The following is a 26,640-nucleotide window of genomic DNA, read 5'->3' on the forward strand; positions in this document are numbered from 1 at the left end:
AACTGAGCAAGAGGACAAGTACATTAGTGTGTCTAGTTTGAGAAACAGACACCTCACAAGTCCTCAACTGGCCGCTATATTAAATAGTAAGCACAAAACACCAGTCTCAACGTCAACAGTGAAGAGGCGACTCGGGATGCTGGCCTTCCTAAGCCAAATGCCTCATGAACCATCAGCCATTCGAAATAATACCAAATTCGATCTGTAGGCCCATCTCTTAACTTAGTTCGAGAGAAGCTAAGGGATTGGTTTTTGATAAATCTGGAAAGCCGATTTTACATGTCCATTTAAATCCACTTCACAATGGCTTATCAACTAGAAACGTTGTAGGCTAATCAAATACTTTACCATGATGAACCATGTTAAGTTTAAGGAAACTCCTTTTTTTGACCACGTAACGCTAATGCTTAAAATAATAATAAAAAACCTTCATGGACTAAGTCAAATTCACTCCAAATGTGTTATTTGGACTCATCACAATAGTCCCTAACGAGTTTGAGATAATGCCGTTGATGCATTCAAAGATTGCCACACTGTAGATGCATATTAAGACAGACGTTAATATGCTAAAAATACTTTAAAATCTTATTTGCATGAACCATAGGACCAAATGACACCAAATGTGGAATGTAGGCCCATGGTACATGTCTTAACTTTAAAAAAAATACGTGCCCATTTAAACCACTGTAAATCCACTCCACAGTGTCCCCCCCCCACAATCTACATACAATAGCCCATAATGATTAAGCAAAAACAGGTTCATAGATGTTGAAAAAATATTTAATACATTTACATAAGTATTCAGACTGTTTATTCAGCACTTTGTTGAAGCACCTTTGGCAGAGATTACAGCCTTGATCTTCTTGGGTATGATGCTACAAGCTGGCACACCTATATTTGGGGAGTTTCTCCCATTCCTCTCAACCGATCCTCTCAAGTTCTGTCAGGTTGGATGGAGAGCGTCGCTGCACAGCTATTTTCAGGTCTCTCCAGAGATGTTCGATTGGGTTCAAGTCCGGGCTCTGCCTGGGCCTCTCAAGGACATTCAGAGATTTGTCCCGAAGCCACTCCTGCGTTATGTTGACTGTGTGCTTAGGGTCTTTGTCCTATTGGAAGGTGAACCTTTGCCCCAGTCGGAGGTCTTGAGCGCTCTGGAGGAGGTTTTCATCAAGGATCTCTCTGTACTTTGCTCCGTTCATCTTTCCCTCGATCTGGCCTCGTCTCCCAGGACCTGCCGCTGAAAAACATCTCCACAGCATGATGCTGCCACCACTATGCTTCACCTTAGGGATGGTGCCAGGTTTCCTCCAGATGTGACACTTGGCATTCAGGCCAAAGAGTTCAATCTTGGTTTCAATAGACCAGAGAATCTTGTTTCTCATGGTTTGAGTTCTTTTGGTGCCTTTTAGCAAACTCCAAGCGGGCTGTCATTTGCCTTTTACTGATGAATGGTTTCTGTCTGGACACTCTACCATAACGGCCTGATTGGTGGAGTGCTGCAGAGATGGTTGTCCTTTAAGAAGGTTCTCCCATCTCCACAGAGGAACTCTGGAGCTCTGTCAGTGACCACCGGGTTCCTGGTCACCTACCTGACCAAGGCCCTTCTCCCCTGATTGCACAATTTGGCCGGGCGGCCAGCTCTAGGAAGAGTCTTGGTTGTTCCAAACTTCTTCCATTTAAGAATGATGGAGGCAACTGTGTTCTTGGAGAGCTTCAATGCTGCAGAAATGTTTTGGTACCTTTACCCAGACACGATCCTGTCTCGGAGCTCTACAGACAATTTGACCTCATGGCTTGGTTTTTGCCCTGACACACACTGTCAACTGTGGGAGCTTATACAGACAGGCGTATGCCTTTCCAAATCATGTCCAATCAAGTTGTAGAAACATCTCAAGGATGATCAATGGAAACAGGATGCACCTGAGCTCAATTGAGTCGAATAGCAGAGTCTGAATACTTAAGTAAATAAGGTATTTTTTATATACATTTGCAAAAATGTCTAAAAACCTGTTTGCTTTTTCATTATGGGGTATTGTGTGTAGATTGATGAGAAAAAAATAAAATTTCATCCATTTTCAGAATAAGGCTGTATTGTAACAAAATGTGGAGAAAGTCAAGGGGTCTGAATACTTTCCGAATGCACCCATGACTGCACATAAAGGAAAAAAAATCCTACATTATAGAGGGCTTGTTTTTTATCCAACTGATCGCGTGCCCTTTCTGTCATCCTGTGAACCCTGTTCATTGCTGCTCACAGCTACAGTGGGCAAAAAAGTATTTAGTCAGCCACCAATTGTGCAAGTTCTCCCACTTAAAAAGATGAGAGAGGCCTGTAATTTTCATCATAGGTACACTTCAACTATGACAGACAAAATGAGGGAAAAAAATCCAGAAAATCACATTGTAGGATTTTTTATGAATTTATTTGCAAATTATGGTGGAAAATAAGTATTTGGTCATTAACAAAAGTTTCTCAATACTTTGTAATATACCCTTTGTTGGCAATGACAGAGGTCAAACGTTTTCTGTAAGTCTTCACAAGGTTTTCACACACTGTTGCTGGTATTTTGGCCCATTCCTCCATGCAGATCTCCTCTAGAGCAGTGATGTTTTGGGGCTGTTGCTGGGCAACACGGTCTTTCAACTCCCTCCAAAGATTTTCTATGGGGTTGAGATCTGGAGACTGGCTAGGCCACTCCAGGACCTTGAAATGCTTCTTACGAAGCCACTCCTTCGTTGCCCGGGCAGTGTGTTTGGGATCATTGTCATGCTGAAAGACCCAGCCACGTTTCATCTTCAATGCCCTTGCTGATGGTAGGCTTTGTTACTTTGGTCCCAGCTCTCTGCAGGTCATTCACTAGGTCCCCCCGTGTGGTTCTGAGATTTTTTCTCACCGTTCTTGTGATCATTTTGACCCCACGGGGTGAGATCTTGCGTGGAGCCCCAGATCGAGGGAGATTATTAGTGGTCTTGTATGTCTTCCATTTCCTAATAATTGCTCCCACAGTTGATTTCTTCAACCAAGCTGTTTACCTATTGCAGATTCAGTCTTCCCAGCCTGGTGCAGGTCTACAATTTTGTTTCTGGTGTCCTTTGACAGCTCTTTGGTCTTGGCCATAGTGGAGTTTGGAGTGTGACTGTTTGAGGTTGTGGACAGGTGTCTTTTATACTGATAACAAGTTCAAACAGGTGCCATTAATACAGGTAACGAGTGGAGGACAGAGGAGCCTCTTAAAGAAGAAGTTACAGGTCTGTGAGAGCCAGAAATCTTGCTTGTTTGTAGGTGACCAAATACTTATTTTCCACCATAATTTGCAAATAAATTCATAAAAAATCCTACAATGTGATTTTCTGGATTTGTTTTTCTCGTTTTGTCTGTCATAGTTGAAGTGTACCTATGATGAAAATTACACCACTGTATATTTAATATTATTATTCATTACAGACTGGAGGAGCACTAAAGCAGAGTTCACTGATGATAACCATGGCAACCTTGTGTACTGTACAGTATGGACAGCTCTCTGTGCACGGCGGTCTCTCTATGGAGACATTCTGTAGACATAGCTACAGCATGTAGAGCCATAGACATACAGCAGCTACAGAGTTCAGACTAATCCATTACAAACACTCCAAACACTCTTGGAACATGGCCACAATTTTAATTTGAAGGTAAAAATCCCAAATGACTTCCTATTTACCACTGTACAAATTAGTACCACTGTAGGGTGTTATTTGAGCCATCATAATTCTCAAACAACGTTTGCCAAACTCTATATTTCTCTGCTCTGTACAGCAGTGTACATGCCCTACAGCCGAATCTACCTCCGTAAAAGGGGGTCATTGTGAGTCCCATCTCTTCTACAGGCCCATGCCACCTGTACCATGTGTGAGCGACTCAGGAAATCCAGGTGATTCTAATGACTTTTTAATTCCTGCTACTGTGAACATCAGTTAGCTTAATGAGAGAGAGGGAGGGGAAAAAGAGAGATAGAGAACGAGGGACTCCCTCCACACATGAAAAGGGCCTAATTACCACCACCACTTCACAGGATCACAACAAACCTGTTTACCAGCCAAGGCAGTGCGTGTGCGTGCGTCTGTGTGGGGAGCAGCAGCCTCATGCATATAATACAGAAGTTACTAATGCAACAGTCTAGGTAAACAATGTAGAAGCTATTACAGTGCTTATTTATGCAGTTGCTAGGCATGCCTGGGTTTAAGTGCCCTCAGCTGAGGTGAAAGTCATTTAAATAACAACGTAAATACTTGTAATTTTCATGTTTTCATTGTGTGGTATGGAGACTTGAAACCACTGGGTAGTTCTGGTGTTGAATATATACACTTCTAATCTTATAAAATGTTGGTTCGAGCCCTGAATGCTAATTGGCTGACAGCCGTGTTATATCAGACCGTAAACCACGGGTTTGACAAAACATTTATTTTTACTGTTCTAATTACATTGGTAACCAGTTTATAATAGCAATAATGCACCTCAGGGATTTGTGGTATATGGCCAATATACCACGGCAAAGGGCATTGCGTGGTGCCCAAAAACATCCCTAAGCCGTAGGATATTGGCCATATTCCACACCCCCCTCGTGTCTTATTGCTTAAGTAAACCACGGGTATGACAAAACATGTATTTTTACTGCTCTAATTACGTTGGTAACCAGTTTATAATAGCAATAAGGCCCAAGAGGGTGTGGTATATGGCCAATACATCACGGCTAGGGCTGTTCTTATGCAAGACGCAACGCGGAGTCGTATATATTGAAGCATGATATTCAGATTTGATATTATAGTACAACATCCATGAATATATACAAACAGTTTGGTCATATATAGCATTTATTTACACTTTTCTATTTACAGATCTTTGTTTCAAAATTCATTTGCTCTGTACACATACATAAAAAAAAAAGAATAATCACAATCCCTCTCCACTGTATGAAATTCACACTTTCAGATGTCTTAGTCAGAAGGGAAAGAGGACCAGTCTTAGTTTGGTCAGAAACATTTGAACATCTCTGAAAAGAAAACAAAAGAGAGAGTGAAATTCAACCCTAAAAAAAAAAGCTTTAGGAGGGAGACCAAACATGTTAGGTCATGCCCCATGAGATGCTGACTGCAAATGTCCAGTATGTGTGTCCGAGGGCTCCAGCCAGCGGACGGACACCTGGTCACCACAGTAACCATGATAACGAAGGGCTTGTGACTTTTACAGAAGGTGTGTCTGTAAGGTTTGTTGGGGACATCAGACCAAGTTGAAACACATAAGGATACCAGAGAAGGCAGCTGCTAGACTTACTGATGTGATTCTGTGCTCACATGGGTTTGCGTCCCAAATGGCACCCTATTCCCTATACAGTGCACTACTTTCGACCAGAGCCCATAAAGTAGTGCGCTATATAGGAAATAGGGGGCCATTTTGGATGCAATCACTGTCATGGCTTAGAGAGTGAATGCATCAACTGAATAAACGTTCTCGTTTCATTTGCAGAGCTTAAATGAAGGTAAAATAAATATCTATGATGATCTGCTATCTCTACATTAGGCACAACTTAATAGGCTCATGTAAACAGTATAGAAAAAAGGTAGAGAGACTGATTTTTAAAGCTGATTCCAAATAATATATTTCGTACAAAAAAAGGGAAGAAAATGTACTTTTATCAAGTGTAGTTTTTTTCATTTTTAATCAATGTGAGAATAGGAAATTGGGCCTGGAGCTGACATGGAGCGCAAAAGCGTTACCGACATGATCAAAAGAAGCTGAGGAGGTTCAAATACTGAGAGTATTAAGCTGCCCCATCTATACATACACTCCCAACCCACATATCAACAACACACATCATCGAGGGGTTCATGCAACAATTATTGGTATTCACTGTTACCTGACAGGATGTTCTTGATGATACAAGTTGTACATATTATTTCAACATCATATAGCAATCCTCTACACAAGGGGTATACAACTCTTAACCCCACGTGGTGCAGAGCCTGCTGTCTCTCTGTTCTACCTGATAATTAATTGCACCCACCTGTTGTCCGACGTCTAAATCAGTCCCTGATTAGAGGGGAACAATGAAAAACAGGTGTGGAACTGAGTTGAGTTTGAGGGCTCTACACCAAAATGGTGGTGGTAGTTGCTACCTCAGGCAACCTTGCTAGTTGCTACCTCATGTTTGGTACATCAAATAAAAAAACCTAAGCAGTCAAATTAAGGCAAATGGAGAGAGTTAATGTATCACACCCTAACACCCTCAGTCAGTAAGTGTTTATGAATAGACTGAATAACGAACACAGGGTACAATGACCCGTGTCAGCAATTTTGTTTATCTTTTCCAAAAATCTAACTATGGGCCCTATGACAAATTGTCATAGTCCAGGAGTTTTGCCTGACCACGCAGCCTGACCAGAAAAAAACTAAACTCACGTTCCCTATTTCTGTGTTTTGGGGAGTCATTTGTAACCCTTTACACTCGTGGAAATTGGACTATATGGATAGGGCTAAATTGAAATGTTTCTTACAGAAGAAATATGAAAAGCATATGCATGACCATGGTAACAATTGAAAGGGAACCGTTAGGAGTTTATGGGAAAATGATTACACTTGATTTTACGTGCGTTCTACATTTACTGTACTTTCACTGCATTTGTTGGTAACAAAATCAGAAAATACTCTGGATTTTTTCAGTAACATGATAAGAACATTCCTGGACAATGTGGGGTAGGTGCAACATAAGACAAAACGATTACAAGGGTTTGAGTGAGAGGACTAACTGGTGTCTCCTTGTGGCCACATACCTCTCCAGTGTCCACAGTTCCTAGGTAATTTCAAAGCATTATGTCTTCATCTATAAGGTGCCTTTATGAGCTCTCCTAGCTGTGCCGTTAAGGAACTAGCGCAAATACACTTGTAGTTGTTTTGTTTGGAACACAACCCTGCATTCCCGTCATCACACAATTACTGTTGTTGTTTACGCAATCCAACAACGGTCCATTATAAATCGCAGGTGGGCATCATTTGAAAGCTTGTTCTATTGCCAAAATGACTAGCTAAGTTATAAAATGCGATATTACTTGCTTTCACAATGCAATTCAGGGAAACAGATGATAATCTTGGTGTGCAAAGAAAGGAGTCTTGAGTGCATTCAAGTGTGTCTGCCGTGGCAAATTCTCTTCACAATAGACAAACATAGGCTCATTCTGGTCAGAACAATGCAGTGTATGACACCATGCCATCTTGTAACTGTATATCAAACATAGTGATCATGAACATTGACACTATATATGACATGAGTTTTATGATATGGAAATGTGAAGTGCATATTTGAACTCATGGGTGTTTGTCTTGCTTGCATGACAAAACTGTATTTATTATAATCCTCAATGCCTCATCTTTCAAAGATTTACAGCAATTTTTTGTTTTACCCGGTAAATTGACTGAAAACACATTCTCAACAAGGTCGCACGAGGTGCTCAAGTTCAGAACGGCTGTCAGTCAAAAACCCATACAGCGCTGTGAAGCGCAGAGCTCTGACATGTATAGCACGTTACTGTACAGCCACTGCGTTCCAATGTAGTTGTTTACTAGTGCCCAAATCTGCCATTATCAACCAGTTACGAGTGTAAAGGGCTACGGCCTGTAGGTTTTTTTTTCAGACCATGTGACCTAACTAGGAAATCTCCTGGCCTAAAAGGTGACTGCTCACCACTGCATGGTGCTGTGCCAACGTGTCTAACTAATAGACTGATCGAGTTAGGTAGTGAGTCCTAGGTTCAGAGACGATCGTACGTCAGGCAGTCACGCGACACTCGTCCCTCCCTCAGCCAACCGACAAATATCACAAATATCTGACATAATACAGTAGAGTTCAGAGAGTGTTGTTAGACGTTATATTATTAGACCCAGCCCTGCGGACCATGTCAGAGTCAGAATGAAACCACCCATAATAATACATACTTTCTGATCTCCCTATTAGCTAATTATTGCCTTTTATGTGAATGTGTTTCTGTTTTGAACTAAAAACCCACTTGTCTCTGGGGGATTGACCGCTTGTCTTGAACTGAAAGCATGGAGCGTGGAGATGAGAGAAGAGCTCGATGCCAGCTCGGGATGACTAGAATGATGACGTGTGTGTCCTCAGTTTCCTTAGGAATTAAAAGTGACAGATATCAACCTAGTACAGAAGGTCTCGCTCTCTTACACCCCCCAACACTGGGTTAGTTCAAGCCTACAATTAATTCATTAGGTCTTGGGACATGTTGAGGCTGCTGTGGCCAGTCAGGGACAAACAGTACAGTACAGGACAGTCTAGAACAGTCATCCATGGGTCTGCAGCAAGATCTCCATTATCATACTGACTGGAGGTCTTTCTTGGTTGGTTGGGGTCTACTTCAATGGGACAGGCATTGATGTTGTTGCAGTGTTGCACAAATGTCATTTCATTGTTAAGAACAAAGAGAAGAGGAGTTAAGAAGAACAGTCGGTTGGAACGGTACACACATACCAAGAAGCACTGGTTGGATGCTTCCCAAATGGCACCCTATTCGCTACATAGTGCACTACTTGGGGCTCTGGTCAAAAGTAATGCACTTTGTAGAGAATAGGGTGGCATTTGGGACCTAAATGTTGTTTTTGTTTTAATCTACTAGTAGCAATGGTCGTGGACTGCCGAGGGACAAGAAAGTCGAGGAGGTGGTCCATCCGTCCTCCAGGGGGCCTCTGTCAGGGGTTCAGTAGCTAACTGTCAGGGGCCACATGGGCCACACTCATCTCTTGTAGTGGTTGGGGGCGTCAGCGAAGGCAAACTTCAGCCTGTAGGCCTCGGCCAGGAGCACGCTGACCTCCTCGTTGCCCCAGTGCATGGTGGGTAGGTTCTGCAGCAGGATCATCAGACCCTGTGGGGCAGAGAGAGAGAGAGAGAGAGAGAGAAAGAGAGAGAGAGAGAGGAACAGAGAGAGGGGAGTGCAGTGAGACACAGAGAATAAGTGATATGGCCACAGAGAGAGATCGAGAGGAAGAGACAGAAAGATAGCGAGGACCAAGTGAGAGAGAAGGGCACACCACTCTGTGAACATTACAGTGTGTGAATGTGAAGGTGTCGCCAGGGGCAACAGTATTGAAAGCATCAGCTCAGAGGAGCAAGAGGAACACACTTACACTTTTAATTAGCGAGTAATTCTATTTAACAATCTGCTGTGTGTCATTTCATTCTGAACAGAACCAATATGTTTTTCATTCTGTTCCACTGTTCCGACCAGCATAATAAAATTCTGAACCGGTTTGAACCAGAATAAAAAAGTACTGGTTTATATAGTTCCTTTTTTAACTTGTGAAATCAACAGTTTTTACATTTAGCTCATTAAATTACTCCACCAATCAGTGCAGATAGAACAGCTTTCTATGAACCAGGCAAGCTAGCTGTTTGTATGCTTAATAGACAAGTGTAGGGAGCGAGATGTGACTGAAATGCTACGGGGTGGGGAGAGCGCAAGAGATAGGGCTGGACATGGAGGAGGCTTGGCTTAAAGCGATGGGCATCATGATAAGACATGCATTACAATGTGTTTAGGATTTCAGTAGGCCTATCATTACTTCACTGAATCTAATAATTGTATCCTAACAAGGTCGAACGTCGGAAAGTTGGCTCAACGCCGGGGCTAGCTCAACTCTTTGGACCAGAGCTAGCTAACAACCTTGTGTGCGCAAGCGGCACCAGAATTCAAATCACATCTTACCTTAGTTGTTGTAAATAAATCCAATGTGAAACGGGATAATTATAGTATCCTTAAATAGCCTAGAAAACTAGATGGCAGGCAGACACAGGAAAGAGAAGCTTCTGAGTGACAGAGTGAGTGCTTTGCATATGCGCCTTGATGGCGTTTTCTTGTGGGACTGAAAAAAAATGTTTGAAATGTAAAATAATGTTATTAACCGGTTCCCATGAATTGGATATGAAGCGCAAAAATGCTAATATAAGTACCACCGACTTACATTGGATTTGTGCCATTAACGCTAAAATGTTAGCATTTGAAACAGTGGCCAGGTACACAAAACCAAAGCATGGGTTGCTGTCATACCTGCTCCATAGACTGATTACAGTTAGAAAACAACATGTATTTGTAATTTAGGTGAACTATCCCTTTAACAATGGAGAGGTATTCTTTAAAAAAGTATCACCTAATAGCAGAACAGTGTTATCTATTGGTCAGAACCTGGTATTATCAGGATATTTTCCTTGCCCCAAAAACGATACCAATAAATTACATTACATTTTTTTGCGGCCTTTTAAGCATTCTAGTACAGTTAAATAGTTAACACACACACATGGACGTAGCGGTCTAAGGCACTGCATCTCAGTGCAAGAGGCGTTACTACAGTCCCTGGTTGGAAATTAATTATTTTATTTAACGCAATTCCACCCTTCTGCAAATAACAAATGTGTTTCTGTTCCAGGGTTTTATTTCTGTATCAAAAAGGGGTCTAGATGGTAGGCGTAGTAGGGGCGATTCCGCAGGTGAAGAAGCTGGGCTGGCGTGATTACACGTGGTCCACGATTGTGAGGCCGGTTGAACGTACTGCCAAATTCTCTAAAACAACGTTGGAGGCAGCTTACGGTAGAGAAATCAACATTTAATTATCTGGCAACAGCTCTGGTGAACATTTCTGCAGTCAGCATGGCAATTGCACGCTCCCTCAAAACTTGAGACATCTGTGGCTTTGTGTTGTGTGACAAAACCACACATTTTAGAGTGGCCTTTTATTGTCTCCAGCACAAGGTGCACCTGTGTAATGATCATGCTGTTTAATCAGCTTTTTGATATGCCACACCTGTCAGGTGGATGGATTATCTTGGAGAAATGCTCACTAACACGGATGTAAACAAATTTATGCACAGAATTTGAGAGAAATACGCTTTTTGTCCGTATGGAACATTTCTGGGATCTTTTATTTCAGCTCATGAAACATGGGACCAACACTTAACATGTTGCGTTCATATTTTTGTTCAGTATATAGATGGCCAAAAGTATGTGGACCCCTTCAAATTAGTGGATTCGGCTATTTCAGCCACACTCGTTGCTGACAGGTGTATAAAATCGAGCACACAGCCATGCAATCTCCATAGACAAATATTGGCAGTAGAATGGCCCGTACCGTAGAGCTCAGTGACTTTCAACGTGGCACCTTTCCAACAAGTCAGTTCGTCAAATTTCTGCCCTGCTACAGTTGCCCCGGTCAACTGTAAGTGCTGTTATTGTGAAGTGGAAACATCTAGGAGCACCAAAGGCTCAGCCGCGAAGTGCTCACAGAATGGGATCGCCGAGTGCTGAAGCGCACATTGTGTAAAAATCGTCTGTCCTCAGTTGCAACACTCACTACCGTGTTCCAAACTGCCTCTGGCAGCAACATCAGCTCAAGAACTGTTAGTCAGCAGTTTAATGAAATGGGTTTCCATGGCCGAGTAGCCGCACACAAGCCTAAGACCACCATGTGCAACGCCAAGCATTGGCTGGAGTGGTGTAAAGATCTCAGGCATTGGACTCTGTAAAGTTTGGTCTGGGACTGTTTTTCATGGTTTGGGCTAGGCCACTTAGTTCCAGTGAAGTGAAATCTTAACGCTACAGCATATAATGACATTCTAGACGATTCTGTGCTTCCAACTTTGGGGAAGGCCCTTTCCTGTTTCAGCATGACAATGACCCCATGCACAAAGCAAGGTCCATACAGAAATGGTGTGTCGAGATTGGAGTGGAAGAACTTGACTGGCCTGCACAAAGCCCTGACCTCAACCCAATCGAACACCTTTGGGATGAATTGGAATGCCGACAGCGAGCCAGGCCTAATGCCCAACCTCACTAATGCTTGTGGCTGAATGGAAGCAAGTCCCCGCAGCAATGTTCCAACATCTAGTGGAAAACCTTCCCAGAAGAGTGGTGGCTGTTACAGCAGCAAAAGGGGGACCAACTCCATATTAATGCCTATGATTTTGGAATGAGATGTTCGACGAGCAGGTGTCCACATACTTTTGTAGTGTATGTGGGAGCATTTGAATGTACAAGGACATGTTGTTTGTTGACTAGTTTAGTCAGAGGCACAGTGTTAATTTAATTGTCATACATCCTAGAATCGCAAATGCGAGAAATTTGGATATTGAGGTTGGGCACAGTGTAAAGTGCTGCATATAATGGTACATAATAGAGTATATGGACTTCCAGAGGACCAGAGAATATTCTATAGGACAACTCATTGGTATTCAGTGTCCTACCTAATGTGTAGAATAAGCCAGTACTCAAAACCACCTCCCTGGTGACTGGCTGGTGAGAGTCCTTCATTAAGGACTTAAACATTCTAATGACCAGCTGTTGGCTATCATTTATATTCCGCTAATGAGCTTAATAGACCTTAATTACACACATCTCACAAGCTGCTGCAGAAATCACTTTACTAACACAGGTAGGGGCACTTCAGAATGAAGGGGGTACAATGTCTGTGTGTCTAAATATTTCAAGTCACATTCAAAACAGCATCAAAAGAGGCCCCTCAGAAGACATCTGAACAATTAACAGCCTCTCTAAAGAAGCAAGGCCAGCGGCAGAAATGCACAACGTTTAGAAAATGACGGGTCCATGTGTTAAAGCATCCTCTTCAGGAAGTACAAGGCCTTTCAAGCCGACCACTTACGCAAAGTCCAGTTCTATGGATTCAAGCACCTGCACAAAGGTAAACCAAAGACCCATTGATTCAATTGTACCACGACGAAATGCTCTCCTCACACTGAATAGGACATTCCTGGATGGTGCTCAGATTGTATTAAGTTTAATGAAAAGTCCGGTACTTCTCAAAAGGACTCTGCTGTCTTTTCTCCCCACAGAGTTAACGAGAGATCAAAGCGGATAGATGGATAGAGGATGGACTGTGTGTGTGTGCTTAGCGTATGTCTGTGCATGTGTGTGTGTGTGACAGTGCTCCTGGGGATCATAATGGACTAACACATTAAGTAAGATTTTAGCTTTGGTTTAACCGAGATTAAGGCACAAGCAGACGCACAGTCACAGACGCAAAGCCAAGTCACAGACCCAGTAGAAGTAAGTTCACAACCTGTCCTTGTGTCCCGGTCTCTCTTCCCCAAATCACCTCCTAAGATAGCTCCTCAGCCAAATCTATCTCCGCTGCTCTCACCGCTTTCTGTTTGGCTCTTATGTAAGACAATAATGACATTTATTTATTTAGCCTCTCTGAAATCACTGAAATGAGGAGGCGGCTATGGTTATTGAGTCCTGTCCGTATCGCAGGCGGCACATAGCGAAGCAGGAGCCAGAAAGAAGCAGTTTAATTATTTAGCTGAGCTTTTGGCTCACTGTGGTGGGTCCGGGCCAAGCCAGACACGCAGCCAGGCACACTGATAAACTGCAGGGCCAAAGACAGGTCTGGCAGCAAGGCAGAGCGCCGCAGCACAGGCCGCTGTCGTGGGGAGTGATAACTGCTTTTAGGAGATTTGTGAGTACGGATGAAAACAACAATCGACTGAGCCCCTCGTCAGCATCAGAGCCGTGCGGCACCCCGGAGTGGTGTTTATTGATCACCGATGGAGAATGCAGGGGCAGTCACTATCAAACTGCAAAGAAGTCTCAACCCTTATACTATATATCACTGATGGAGAATGCAGGGGCAGTCACTATCATACTGCAAAGAAGTCAACACTTATACTGCACAGTTGAAGTCGGAAGTTTACATACACTTAGGTTGGAGTCATTAAAACTCGTTTTTCAACCACTCCACACATTTCTTGTTAACAAACTATAGTTTTGGCAAGTCGGATAGGACATCTACTGTGTGCATGACACAAGTCATTTTTCCAACAACTGTTTACAGACAATTCCAGTGGGTCAGAAGTTTACATACACTAAGTTGACTGTGCCTTTAAACAGCTTGGAAAATTCCAGAAAATGATGTCATGGCTTTAGAAGCTTCTGATAGGCTAATTGACATCATTTGATCAATTGGAGGTGTACCTGTGGATGTATTTCAAGGCCTACCTTCATACTCAGTGCCTCTTTGCTTGACATCATGGGAAAATCAAAAGAAATCAGCCAAGACATCAGAAAAAAAATTGTAGACCTCCACAAGTCTGGTTCATCCTTGGGAGCAATTTCCAAACGCCTGAAGGTACCACGTTCATCTGCACAAACAATAGTACGCAAGTATAAGTATATACAAAAGTATCTATATCACCTCCTATTGGGGCAGTAAGCAGACCCTGGGTCTCGACCCCGCCCTGTGCAACTGCGTACTGGACTCTCTGAAAGGCCGCCCCCAGGTGGTGAGGGTAGGAAACAACATCTCCACCCCACTGATCCTCAACACTGGGGCCCCACAAGGGTGCGTTCTCAGCCCTCTCCTGTACTCCCTGTTCACTCATGACTGCATGGCCATGCACGCCTCCAACTCAATCATCAAGTTTGCAGATGGTGGGCTTGATTACCAACAACAACGAGACCGCCTACAGGGAGGAGGTGAGGGCCCTCGGAGTGTGGTGTCAGGAAAATAACCTCACACTCAATATCAACAAAACAAAGGAGATGATCATGGACTTCAGGAAACAGCAGAGGGAGCACCCCCCTATCCACATCGACGGGACAGTAGTGGAGAAGGTGGAAAGTTTTAAGTTCCTCGGCGTACACATCACGAACAAACTGAAATGGTCCACCCACACAGACAGCGTTGTGAAGAAGGCGCAACAGCGCCCACTAACACATGGACACACAGGCACCAATGCACGGACACACAGGCACCAACACAGACACACAGGCACCAACACACGGCCACTCAGGCACCAACACACGGACACACACACTAACCACCACAGACGGGTGATTGATAGCGCACAACTTTACAAACAGCACTATTTATCAGGAGGTCCTGGGTTTTATGGATAATATACACAATGGGCCACACACGTTAGCAGGAGAGCGAGAGAACGAGAGAGAAGCAGGGAGAGAAATAAAGGGAGAGAGAGAGACGCAGGGGGAGGGAGAGAGAGAACGATGCAGGGAGAGAGAGTGTATACAATTACATCCACAGAATTATCTCGTTTTTTCCCCCCCCTCCCTTACTCCTTTCAGTAAATGCCTCTGTGTTGAGTGGAATCATACTGCCGATGCGAGAGACTCCATTAACAGAGTGTTTTAAAGCCAATTTACAGGGGAGGACCTGCCTCTAGCTCTCTCGCTCTCTTCCTTCCTCTCTAACTCCTTTTCTCTACATCTCCCTCCCTCTCTCCCTCCGTGTGAGTGAGTGAGTGAGTGAGTGAGTGAGTGAGCGTGCGTGCGTGCGTGCGTGCTACAACTACACCAAACCACTCGCGCGGTGATTCAACAAGCTACACTCAGTTTAAATGAGTTTCCACTCACAGCCAAAGTTTGGACAAAATTGCATGTTATTTTGATGAATGGTGGGGGCATTGTATTAATCAGGCAGAAGTTTACACCTTCTCATTTCTCAGTGTAGAGGTCTTAATAGACTCACAGCCATAACTCACAACAGCCAGCAGCTAAACGACAAGCATCTGACACGCTCCACACATCAATCTCTACTCCCAAAAGAAATGGAAATGATGCTCCTTTTTTTTGAGAATTTGTACACATACTAGGCCTATAACTCGATAGGCACTTGCCAGACTTTTAGAGATTGAAATTGGGTGGGGTGGTGAGTATTTTAAATTTCATTTCTTAGATTTTTTTTTTGCCCTTGATTGAATGTAGGCTTTTGTATGTAAACAAATTCCCCAAATGTATTTTGGGAGTAGAGATTGATGTGTGGAGCGCATCGGATGCTTGTCATTTAGATACTGGCTGTTGTGAGTTAAGGCTGTGAGTCTATTAAGACCTCTACACAGAGATGAGGAGGTGTAAACTTCTGCATGATTAAGATATATGTCTCTCCTGGTAGTTGTGATAGAACAGGTTGGGAGTGTGACTGCCTCATATGTTGCTGCCATCACAAACATATCGCACGGTTCTCGACAATATGATACAGAGATTGAAGTACCATAGCACTGGCTTTTCTATACCACCCGGAGAGAGTATACACTTAAAAAGATATACAGTTGAAGTCAGAAGTTTACAAACACCTTAGCCAAATACATTTAAACTCAGTATTTCACAATTCTTGACATTTAATCAGAGTAAAAATTCCCTGTCTTAGTTCAGTTAGGAACACCACTTTAGTTTAAGAATGTGAAATGTCAGAATAATAGTAGAGAGAATGATTTATTTCAGCTTTTATTTCTTTCATCACATTCCCAGTAGGTCAGAAGTTTACATACACTCAATTAGTATTTGGTAGCATTGCCTTTAAATGTTTAACTTGGGTGAAACGTTTCATGTAGCCTTCCACAAGCTTCCCACAATAAGTTGGGTGAATTTTGGCCCATTCCTCCTGACAGAGCAGGTGTAACTGAGTCAGGTTTGTAGGCCTCCTTGCTCGCCCACGCTTTTTCAGTTCTGCCCACATATTTTCTATGGGAATGAGGTCAGGGCTTTGCTATGGCCACTCCATTACCTTGACTTTGTTGTCCTTAAGCCATTTTGCCACAACTTTGGAAGTATGCTTGGGGTCATTGTCCATTTGGAAGACCCATTTGCGACCAAACTTTAACTTCCTGACTGTGAAGTGCACCAGTCCTTCCTGCAGCAAAGCACCCCCAACAACATCATGCTGCCACCCCCGTGCTTCACGGTTGGGATGGTGTTCTTCAGCTTGCAAGCTTCCCCCTTTTTCCTCCAAACATAACGATGGTCATTATGGCCAAACAGTTCTATTTTTGTTTCATCATACCAGAGGACATTTCTCCAAAAAGTACGATCTTTGTCCCCATGTGCAGTTGCAAACCGTAGTCTGGCTTTTTTATGGTGGTTTTGGAGCAGTGGCTTCTTCCTTGCTGAGCGGCCTTTCAGGTTATGTTGATACAGGACTCGTTTTACTGTGGATATAGATACTTTTGTACCCGTTTCCTCAAGCATCTTCACAAGGTCCTTTGCTGTTGTTCTGTGATTGATTTGCACTTTTCGCACCAAAGTACTTTCATCTCTAGGAGACAGAACGAGTCTCCTTCCTGAGCGGTATGACGGCTGTGTGGTCCCATGGTGTTTCTACTTGCGTACTATTGTTTGTACAGATGAATGTGGTACCTTCAGGCATTTGGAAATTGCTCCCAAGGATGAAACAGACTTGTGAAGGTCTACAATTTTTTTCTGAGGTCTTGGCAGATTTTTTTTGATTTTCCCATGATGTCAAACAAAGAGGCACTGAGTTTGAAGGTAGGCCTTGAAATACATCCACAGGTACAACTCCAATTGACTCAAATGATGTCAATTAGCCTATCAGAAGCTTCTAAAGCCATGACATCATTTTCTGGAATTTTCCAAGCTGTTTAAAGCCACACTCAACTTAGTGTATGTAAACTTCTGACCCACTGGAATTGTGATACAGTGAATTATAAGTGAAAAAATCTATCTTTTAAACAATTGTTGTAAAAATGACTTGTGTCATGCACAAAGTAGATGTCCTATCCAACTTGCCAAAACTATGGTTTGTTAACAAGACATTTGTGGAGTGGTTGAAAAACAAGTTTTAATGACTCCAACCTAAGTGTATGTAAACTTCCGACTTCAACTGTACACATTGAAATAGCTCTGGCATTTCTATACCATGGTTTCAGAGTACACTCAAAAGGATATACAGAAATTGAAATAACAGTGGCATTTCTATACGACCCAGGGTATGTACACTCAATAGGATTTACAGAGATTAATATTGCTTTGATATGTCTATACCATCCAAACAGAGTAAACAGTGCCTTCAGAAAGTAGTCATAGCCTTTGACTTTTTCCACATTTTGTTGTGTTGTCAAAATTGATTAAATAGATTTTTCCCCCCACCCATCTACACACAATACCCCATAATGACAAAGTAATAACATGTTTTTAGAATTGTTAGCAAATTTATTGAAAATTAAATACAGAAATATCTCATTTACATTAGTATTCTCACACTTGAGTCAATACATGTTAGAATCCCCTTTGGCAGCGATTACAGTTGTGTCTTTCTGGGTAAGTCTCTTTGCACACCGGGATTGTACAATACTTGTACATTATTATTTGTTTTAATTCTTCAAGCTTTGTCAAGTTGGTTGTTGATCATTGCTAGACAGCCATTTTCAAGTCTTGCCATAGATTTTCAGTCCAATTTAAGTCAAAACTGTAACTAGGCCACTCCGGACCATTCAATGTTGTCTTGGTAAACAACTCCAGTGTAGATTTGGCCTTGTGTGTTAGGATATTGTCTTACTAAATGGTACATTTTTCTCCCAGTGTCTGTTGGAAAGCAGACTGAACCAGCTTTTCCTCTAGGATTTTGCCTGTGCTTAGCTCTATTACATTTATTTTTAATCAGCAACAAAAAAAATCCATAGTTGTTGCTGATGACAAGCATACACATAACATGAAGAAGCCACCACCATGCTTGAAAATATGAAGAGTGGTACTCAGGGATGTGTTGGTCTGGATTTGCACCAAACATAACACAGACATAAATCATAAATCCTGAACTTATTTAGGCTTGCCATAACAAAGGGGTTGAATACTTATTGACTCAAGACATAGAGCTTTACATTTTTGATTAATTTGTAAAAATTTCTAAAAACATGATTCCACTTTGACATTATGGGTTTTTTGTGTACACCAGTGACACAAAATCTCTATTTAATCATTTTTAAATTCAGGCTGTAACACAACAAAATGTGTAAAAAGGGGTGTGAATACTTTATGAAGTCACTGTGTACACTCAAAAGTATAGGCCTACAGACATTGAAGTAGCACCGATATTGCTATAGTATAGAATTATACACTCAGTACACATAAAGTCTAACTATTTTCTCTCTCTCTGCTAAGAGTGTTTGTGTGTGTGTGTGTGCCCACGTCTGTCTCCCACAGTGACATTGTGATCTTTGATTTACACCAAACAAATAGTTTTGTGTGTACATCCCAGTCAGGCCGGAATTAACTTTCCAAATGATGTTCCCAGCATTTATTCAATACCAGATAGTAATGCAATCACAGAGAAATGGCATGGCGGCTGTATCGAAGCCATTGCTATTCATGCTACATGAAACATTTGGTCCTCAATTAAATTTGATGAATTCTAGGAAAGAAACATAACAGGCTCTCCAGTCTTCTGCCCACTTGACCTTTTGTCACTAGCTGACTGGTCCAAATGGAAAGGCACCATTGAGTATAATTTGATATGATAGCCTTGACATCATCTTTGTGAATGCTCGTAATTCTTTACAAAACATGATTGTGCACTTTATCCCTTGATACAGCTACAGGCCACAGTGTTGGACGGATCAAGAGTTCTAGCATGGCACTACTGTGAGCCAGTTAGAGCCAAACTCTTAGTCAATGTTTTTGGAGTATCTAGGGGTATGGTGGTAATGTAGAATGGCAGTGAGTGCTTCAGCCTTCTGAAAACAGCACCTCAGGCACTCTGCAATTCTTCCAGAGCCCTGAACAACACATTGAGTGTGTGTGTGGGGGGGGGAGAGAGAGAGTGAGAGCGAGAGACAGCGAGAGACAGCGAGAGACAGAGACAGCAAGAGAGAGAGAGACAGCGAGAGAGAGAGACAGCGAGAGACAGCGAGAGAGAGAGACAGCGAGAGAGAGACAGCGAGAGACAGCGAGAGAGAGAGACAGCGAGAGAGAGAGACAGCGAGAGACAGCAAGAGACAGCGAGAGACAGCGAGAGAGAGAGACAGCGAGAGACAGTGAGAGAGAGAGACAGCGAGAGAGAGAGACAGCGAGAGAGAGAGACAGCGAGAGACATCGAGAGAGACAAGTGAGAGAGAAACAGACAGAGACAGAAAGAGAGAGAGAGAGTTGGTGTGTGTGTGAGTGTGATAGAGAGAGAGTTGGTGTCAAGTTTGAGGCAGACAGAGCGGGATGCCAGTTACAGTCGCAACGGTTCCCAACCACCTGAGGTGGATCAGTAGAGAACATTTTCAGAGAAGGTTCTGCCTGCTAGTTTCCACTTAGTCATTTACCTGCCTAACCAATCGAACCCTTCTTCTTCTCATTTAATTACTTACAAAATGATTATTTTCTCACTGTTTTGTTGTTTTTCTGTCTCTATTGTTTCATTACACTGCCTATTAGGGGTCTAGGAGGGCATCAGACACTTCCCTGAAGTAAGTGTGATGCCTCCACTCACCTCAATTCAGTGTGTCGGTGAACCTACTCTCCCCAAGTAGAGCCCCAGCAGCCATATAATTTGGGATGCTTTTAAGGCATACATTAGGGAATGATAATTTCATATTCTGAAAAAGTTCAATCTGAGTTAGAAATTCAAATGTAAGAAAAATAAATAAATCACTATCTTAGAAAAAGCCCATGGAATATCTTTACAAGGTAAAGAAGAAAATATAATTTAACTTAAGCAGGAAAATTATCTTTTGAAGAGAGCCAACAACTACAGGTTAAACTCAAATAAAGCATACTACAGTGGTTCTTCCTTTAAAAGTTATGAGCTTATGCCGCGACCGTTAGTGGTAGGCGGTGGCATTCTGTCATTGCACCACACTATCACAAGGGGGAGTAGGAACGCTGCTCTTTCGGTAGTCTAACTTTTTAGGGATAGGGGGCAGCATTTTCACTTTGGATGAATAGCGTGCCCAGAGTGAACTGCCTCCTACTCTGTCCCAGATGCTAATATATGCATAGTATTATTACTATTGGATATAAAACACTCTGAAGTTTCTAAAACTGTTTGAATGATGTCTGTGAGTATAACAGAACGCATATGGCAGGCAAAAACCTGAGAAAAAATCCAAACAGGAAGTGAGAATTCTGAGGCTGATCGATTTTCAACTCATCGCCTATTGAAATCCCAGTGGGAAATGGATCTGTTTGCACTTCCTACGCCTTCCACTAGATGTCAACAGCCTGTAGAACGTTGAATGAAGCTTCTACTGTGATGTTGAGCCGGATGGGAGCTGTTTGAGTCAGTGGTCTGGCAGAGTGCCAGGTCCTGGTCACGCGCATTCCACATGATATCGACTTGCGTTCCATTACTTCTATAGACACAAAGGAATTCTCCGGTTGGAATGTTATTGAATATTTATGATAACAACATCCTAAAGATTGATTCTATCCTTAGTTTGACAAGTTTATTCGACCTGTATTATAACTTTTTGAAGTTTTTGTCCGACGTTCGCCTGGACCTGCACGAGCGTTTTGGATATGCGTACTAAACGTGCTAACAAAAGTAGCTACTTGGACATAAATAATGGACATTATCGAACAAAACAACAATTTATTGTGGAACTAGGATTCCTGGGAGTGCATTCTGATGAAGATCATCAAAGGTAAGGGAATAGTTATCATGTAATTTCGTATTTCTGTTGACTCCAACATGGCGGAGAAATGTTGTTTCTATCTGAGCGCCGTCTCAGATTATTGCATGGTGTGCTTTTTCCGTAAAGTAAAAAAAAAATCTGACACAGCGGTTGCATTAAGAACAAGTGTATCTTTAATTCTATGGAAAACATGTATCTTTCATCAAAGTTTATGATGAGTATTTCTGTTATTTGATGTGGCTCTCTGCAATTTCTCCGGATATTTGAGGCATTTCTGAACATGGCGCCAATGTAAACTGAGATTTTTGGATATTATCGAACAAAACATACATGTATTGTGTAACATGATGTCCTATGAGTGTCATCTGATGAAGATCATCGAAGATTAGTGATTAATTTTATCTCTATTTCTGCTTTTTGTGACTCCTATCTTTGGCTGGGAAAATGGCTGTGTGTTTTTTGGACTTGGCGGTGATCTAACATAATCATATGTTGTGTTTTCACTGTAAAGCATTTTTTAAATCGGACACGATGGGTAGATTAACAAGATGTTTATCTTTCATTTCCTGTATTGGACTTGTTAATGTGTGAAAGTTACATATTTCCCCAAAATATTTTTGAATTTCCCGCGCTGCCTTTCCAGCGGAATGTTGTCAGGGGTTTCGCTAGCGGAACGTGTGTCCTAGAAAGGCTAAACTGTGGCACAAATTGACTTTTCGTAAATTAATGGAGGTATTTTCAGTCTGCGAGTCTTTATTCTCTGGCACAAGAGTCCTGCATCAGGCAACAACAACAAAAAACTGTCGGTGGTCCTGGAGTTAACAGAGAACTTGGGTAAATGCAATGGGGGAATTACACTTGACATGCTGCCTGAAGATTTTCGAAAATTAGGCACGGTGGGCTTTTGGTTTCTCTTCCTCTAAAAACAGAAAGAAATTATTCTAAAAAACAAATTGGCTTTATTTACAAATTAGTAAGAATGTCTCACCCCATGTTCAAGAATGGCCATTTTCCCATAACTCAGATTACAACCGCTCACTTTCGGTTATTTGAAAATGAAATCTCCAAAACAAGCAAATAAACAAGCAAATAAACCTGGTTTTTAAACAAGCAAATAAACCTGGTAAACACAGCCCTCACAAAACGAACTAATACACGCCAAACTAGTTATAAGATACACAAAACATTGCAGAAAGCCTATACAACTAAACTATTGGAACCAAGACCTAAAAATAACTGATATTGGCACATAAGTGTGTTGGAGTGTTGGAACACAACAAACTAAATGACAGTTAACAAAAATGTACGCTTAATCCAGTATAAACTAATGTACAGAATTGCTATAAAGTCCAAAAGTTATGGGCGGAGTTAGAAAGTTGGCTGTTTTACAATATCAATTCATTACAATATCAATTTTAAGACATGGCATATGAAGGTTCGGTGAGATACCCAATGGGTTGGACTGACTGTACTTTTGTCATCAATCATTTTTTTTTAACTTTTGCAAAAAAAAATGGAAATCAAGAGAGTGGATAAATCAAATGCATTATTATCTAAATACTAAAAAAATGTGGGCTACAGAGAGAGGCAGAATCGTGCAGTTCGAAGCTATATGGTATGAAGTATTGCAAACACTGGTGACGTCCATGGGATGAGAAATGAGAAAGTGTTACTGTGAGACGGGCAGGATGGGTGAGGCTACAGTGGGAACATGTGGGTCTGAGCAAGTGTGAGGTCATTAATATTTGTTGAAATTTGTGTACGTAAATGTTGAGTTGTCTATTGTTTTTGTATTGTCACCCTGATGGCTAAAGAAAATGTTAATGGCAACTGCAGTCTAATATTAAGGGAATGAATGATACCGTGTGAGTGAGGCATCTATTATATAATGTGATATTGTACGTGTGAGTTAACATGCAGGTTATTACGTGGCCATACATCCTCTCTTTTTAATTAAAGCCCGCACTCATGTATGTTGTCGATAATAAGAGTGCATAACTTCCAAGTTTTCTGCTTCACACGTTTGATTGGTTGCTGGAGCTGCAGGGGCCATCTCGTGCATGTGTGTGTGTGTGTGTGTGTGTGTGTCATTGCTCGATGACTGTAAGTGTGTATGAGGGTAAGTGCTCCAGGGCTGTCGTGTAGAACTGTGAAAAGATTACCGAAACCCTGGAACAACCATGCAACAACCCCTGCACGACATCATCTCAACTCCAAGCCCTCACCATTATAGTTTAAACTCAATTTAAATCAAATCAGACAGTGGAAGATTGATTACACCTGTTTCTATTTTCTTCCTCCCTCATCCCATCTATCCACATTTAAATGTGTTACACTGGTTTGAGACTCAGAGGGATTGGTCACAAAGATCACAGGTGTCTTTCACAAGAGAGTAAGAGACAGACACACAGAGATAGAGAGGGTGACAGAGGCAGTGTGTGAGGCCTAAGACTCTGTTCTGTACAGGGCTAATCTGTGAGGAAAGGTGTGTGGGAGGTGTCAGGTGAGCCAGCCCCTGGTGTATGGCAGGACAAAGACATCTGTATCTGACACGTAATGGACAGCTAAGACAGCAGCTACCGCTAGATTGCTTGTAGACTGCTGACTTTAGACTGGCTAATGATGCTCTAAGGAATCTGTATGAGCATAGGAACTGCTGTTTAAGTAATGCCTGTATATAAGCCGTATAAGCACAGGTATTATCCTGCAATAAAGATAATTTCTCCCCAGTGCCTTTGTTATCCTTTTTGTTTTGTTGATTCAACGGAGAAGAGGAGCATCCGGCAGCATGGTCAAAATATTAAGCACATATTCTGCTGTTCTATCGCGCGTGCGATGATGTCAGAGGTAAAAAAATATAAATAAACTGTGTCCATTGATTGCAGGAACTTCTTTGTTGTTGTAATATCCCAAACGGACATGTCAGTTTCTCCAATTAAGGATTCTAGCTTTAAGGTAATGTCCAGGATGCATTACAAGATGGTGGGCCCAGATTCTGTCCTGATTTGTAGACAAGATATATCATCACATAATTTTCCGTGAAGCGAGGCCAGGGGAAATGTAATCGCTAATCAGAGACTGGAAGGAAAAACAATCTCTGGATGAATCCCAAATGGCACCTTATTCCCTACATAGCGCACAACTGTTGACCAGAGTCCTGTTCAAAAACAGTAAAGGGAATAGGGTACCATTTTGGGCTGCAGCCTTTGTGTCTGTTTCATTAGCCTGAGAAAAGGCTTCCCATTATGTGATAAACAAATAGATAATGAGTGCTCATTTGCTGCATATTGGCCTCAGTACATGCCAGCGGGCTCTGACATTTGGCTGTCTGTGGCCTGTGGTGGCTCACTGCAGGGGGGCCAGGAGGGGATAGTGGCGAGAGGGGTAGAGGAGAGAAAGAGGAGAGAGGAGAGCAGATACAGTGGAGAGGAGTGTGCAGACACAGTGGAGAGGAGTGGTGAACTCTTCAACTCTCTGTCAACACACACGACAAGAAAACTAACTCTGTGTCTGCACATGCATGTGCGCACACCCACACACAAACCAGATGCACTTTGTGTCACAAGCAGTGCTCTTGAGAGCTATTTGAATATACTCAGTGATTAGAGTGGCTGACCAGAACAAGGTCTGTGAACCACAGGAAGCTGTCATTTTCCCCCCCAGGCTAACAGGCTGACTACTCCTCTTGCGTCGCGTGCGCTGCAAAATACATTTTGACATACATGTTATTCAATTAGTGCACCCACGCTGCTCGCGTGCGCCAACGAGTGTCTGCGTTGCCAAGGGCTAAAATAGAAGTCTGTTCTATTTCTGACGCAGATCACGCTGCAAGTCCTGCCTCTCCCATCTCCTCATTGGTTTATAGAAGCAGGTACCCACATGCCATCTCCTCATTGGTTATACCCACGTGGGTGACTGAAAGACGAAATAGGTCGGGGGTGGTAATGCACCTACTAATTTATGAAAGTTGCCAATCGCAACATGAAGTCAAGAGAAGAAAAAGCCTGGAAGGAGGAGAGGTGACTAGAAATGATTCGGATGACTGTTTTATGTGTGGATTAATTGGCGGAGTAGAGGACCTTGTGCATTTCAGGTAAAATAAGAACTCAATGTTTATATCCCAGGATAAATTAGCTAGCAACAGCAAGCTAGCTAAATAGGACAAATTAGCTAGCAAGTGCAAGTGCTAGCTAAATTGCCATAAATGTGTCATGCTTTTCGACCTGTCCCCAAATGAATATAATTGGTTCAGAGCTTGTTTTGATATTTTAACCTGCGTGTCGTGATCGCGTTTGGTGTGGGGGGACAAAATACATTTATGCACGATGGTGCACGCCGGTTTGTGTTCCATGTAATGCCAAGCTAACAGCCTTGCCAAGCTAACAGCCTAACAGAGCCATGGCATCACTATGCACTGCACTCATTACTTAACTCCTCTATGGGTCATTCAGTTTACTGGAGGTGGAGGAGGGATGCAATAACCCTTTAGACTCTGAGTCAATTTAATGTTCTGTCCTGCATTGAGTTGAATTGCATTGGAATGACCCCCCAATCCAACCCCACAACAAGGAAGCAGTGAATAATGGATTACTGAAGCCTGTTTTTTTATTTTTATAAATCAGTCCCTAAACCCTACCAGGGGGGCCTAGTGTTCACTCCATCAATACTGAGCCTTGCTGTAGTCCAGTGAGGAGAGAGGAAGAGTGTATGTCTCAAATGGTATCCCGTTCCCTTTATAGTGCACTACTTTTGACGAGGGCCCATAGGGCTCTGGTGAAAGTACGGCACTATATTGGGGAAAGAGAACCATTTGAGACTCAGTCAGAAAATGCGGGCAAGAGTAGCCTGGAGCTACCAGAAGAGTACAGTAGTGTGAGAGGAAAGCAGAATAGTGTGAGTTAGTGTGGTCTGTACTGGATGGACTGTACTGGATGGTAATCACAAGACCCAGACGAAAGGTCACTGCTGAGAGAGACAGACTGGGTGTGGGAGTAATGGAGCAGACTGAGGCCTGGCCAACCTGTGGAGATGGTGCCAAGGCCTGGAGCTGGGCTGGGGTCAGGTTGGGTGGGTGGGCTGCTGGTGGGGACCAGCCCCACTGTGGGGTGGATTTCCTGGGGCTATCAACTAGAGTCTGAGGTCGGTTTGATGGAGGCAAAGGTCAAAGCCAAAGCCACTTAATAGGGACAAAGCCAAAGACTAGGGTGGGTTAGCTAGCTTGGAGCCA

At 42.5% G+C, this 26,640-nt stretch overlaps 1 protein-coding gene across 2 annotated transcripts in view; it reads right to left on the reverse strand.

Moving 5' to 3' along the window:
• Positions 1–4,830: 4,830 nt before the first annotated feature.
• Positions 4,831–26,640, reverse strand: part of LOC139534114 (TBC1 domain family member 22A-like) — a 203,033-nt gene continuing 181,223 nt past the window's right edge. For both annotated transcript variants that reach the window (XM_071332882.1, XM_071332881.1), the window contains exon 14: positions 4,831–8,901. In XM_071332882.1, the coding sequence (XP_071188983.1) occupies positions 8,773–8,901 (129 nt within the window). In that variant the 3' untranslated portion in view covers positions 4,831–8,772. The remainder of the gene's footprint in view (positions 8,902–26,640) is intronic.

Source organism: Salvelinus alpinus, chromosome 11 (assembly GCF_045679555.1).
Source record: "Salvelinus alpinus chromosome 11, SLU_Salpinus.1, whole genome shotgun sequence".
In the NCBI taxonomy this organism is placed as follows: Eukaryota; Metazoa; Chordata; class Actinopteri; order Salmoniformes; family Salmonidae; genus Salvelinus; species Salvelinus alpinus.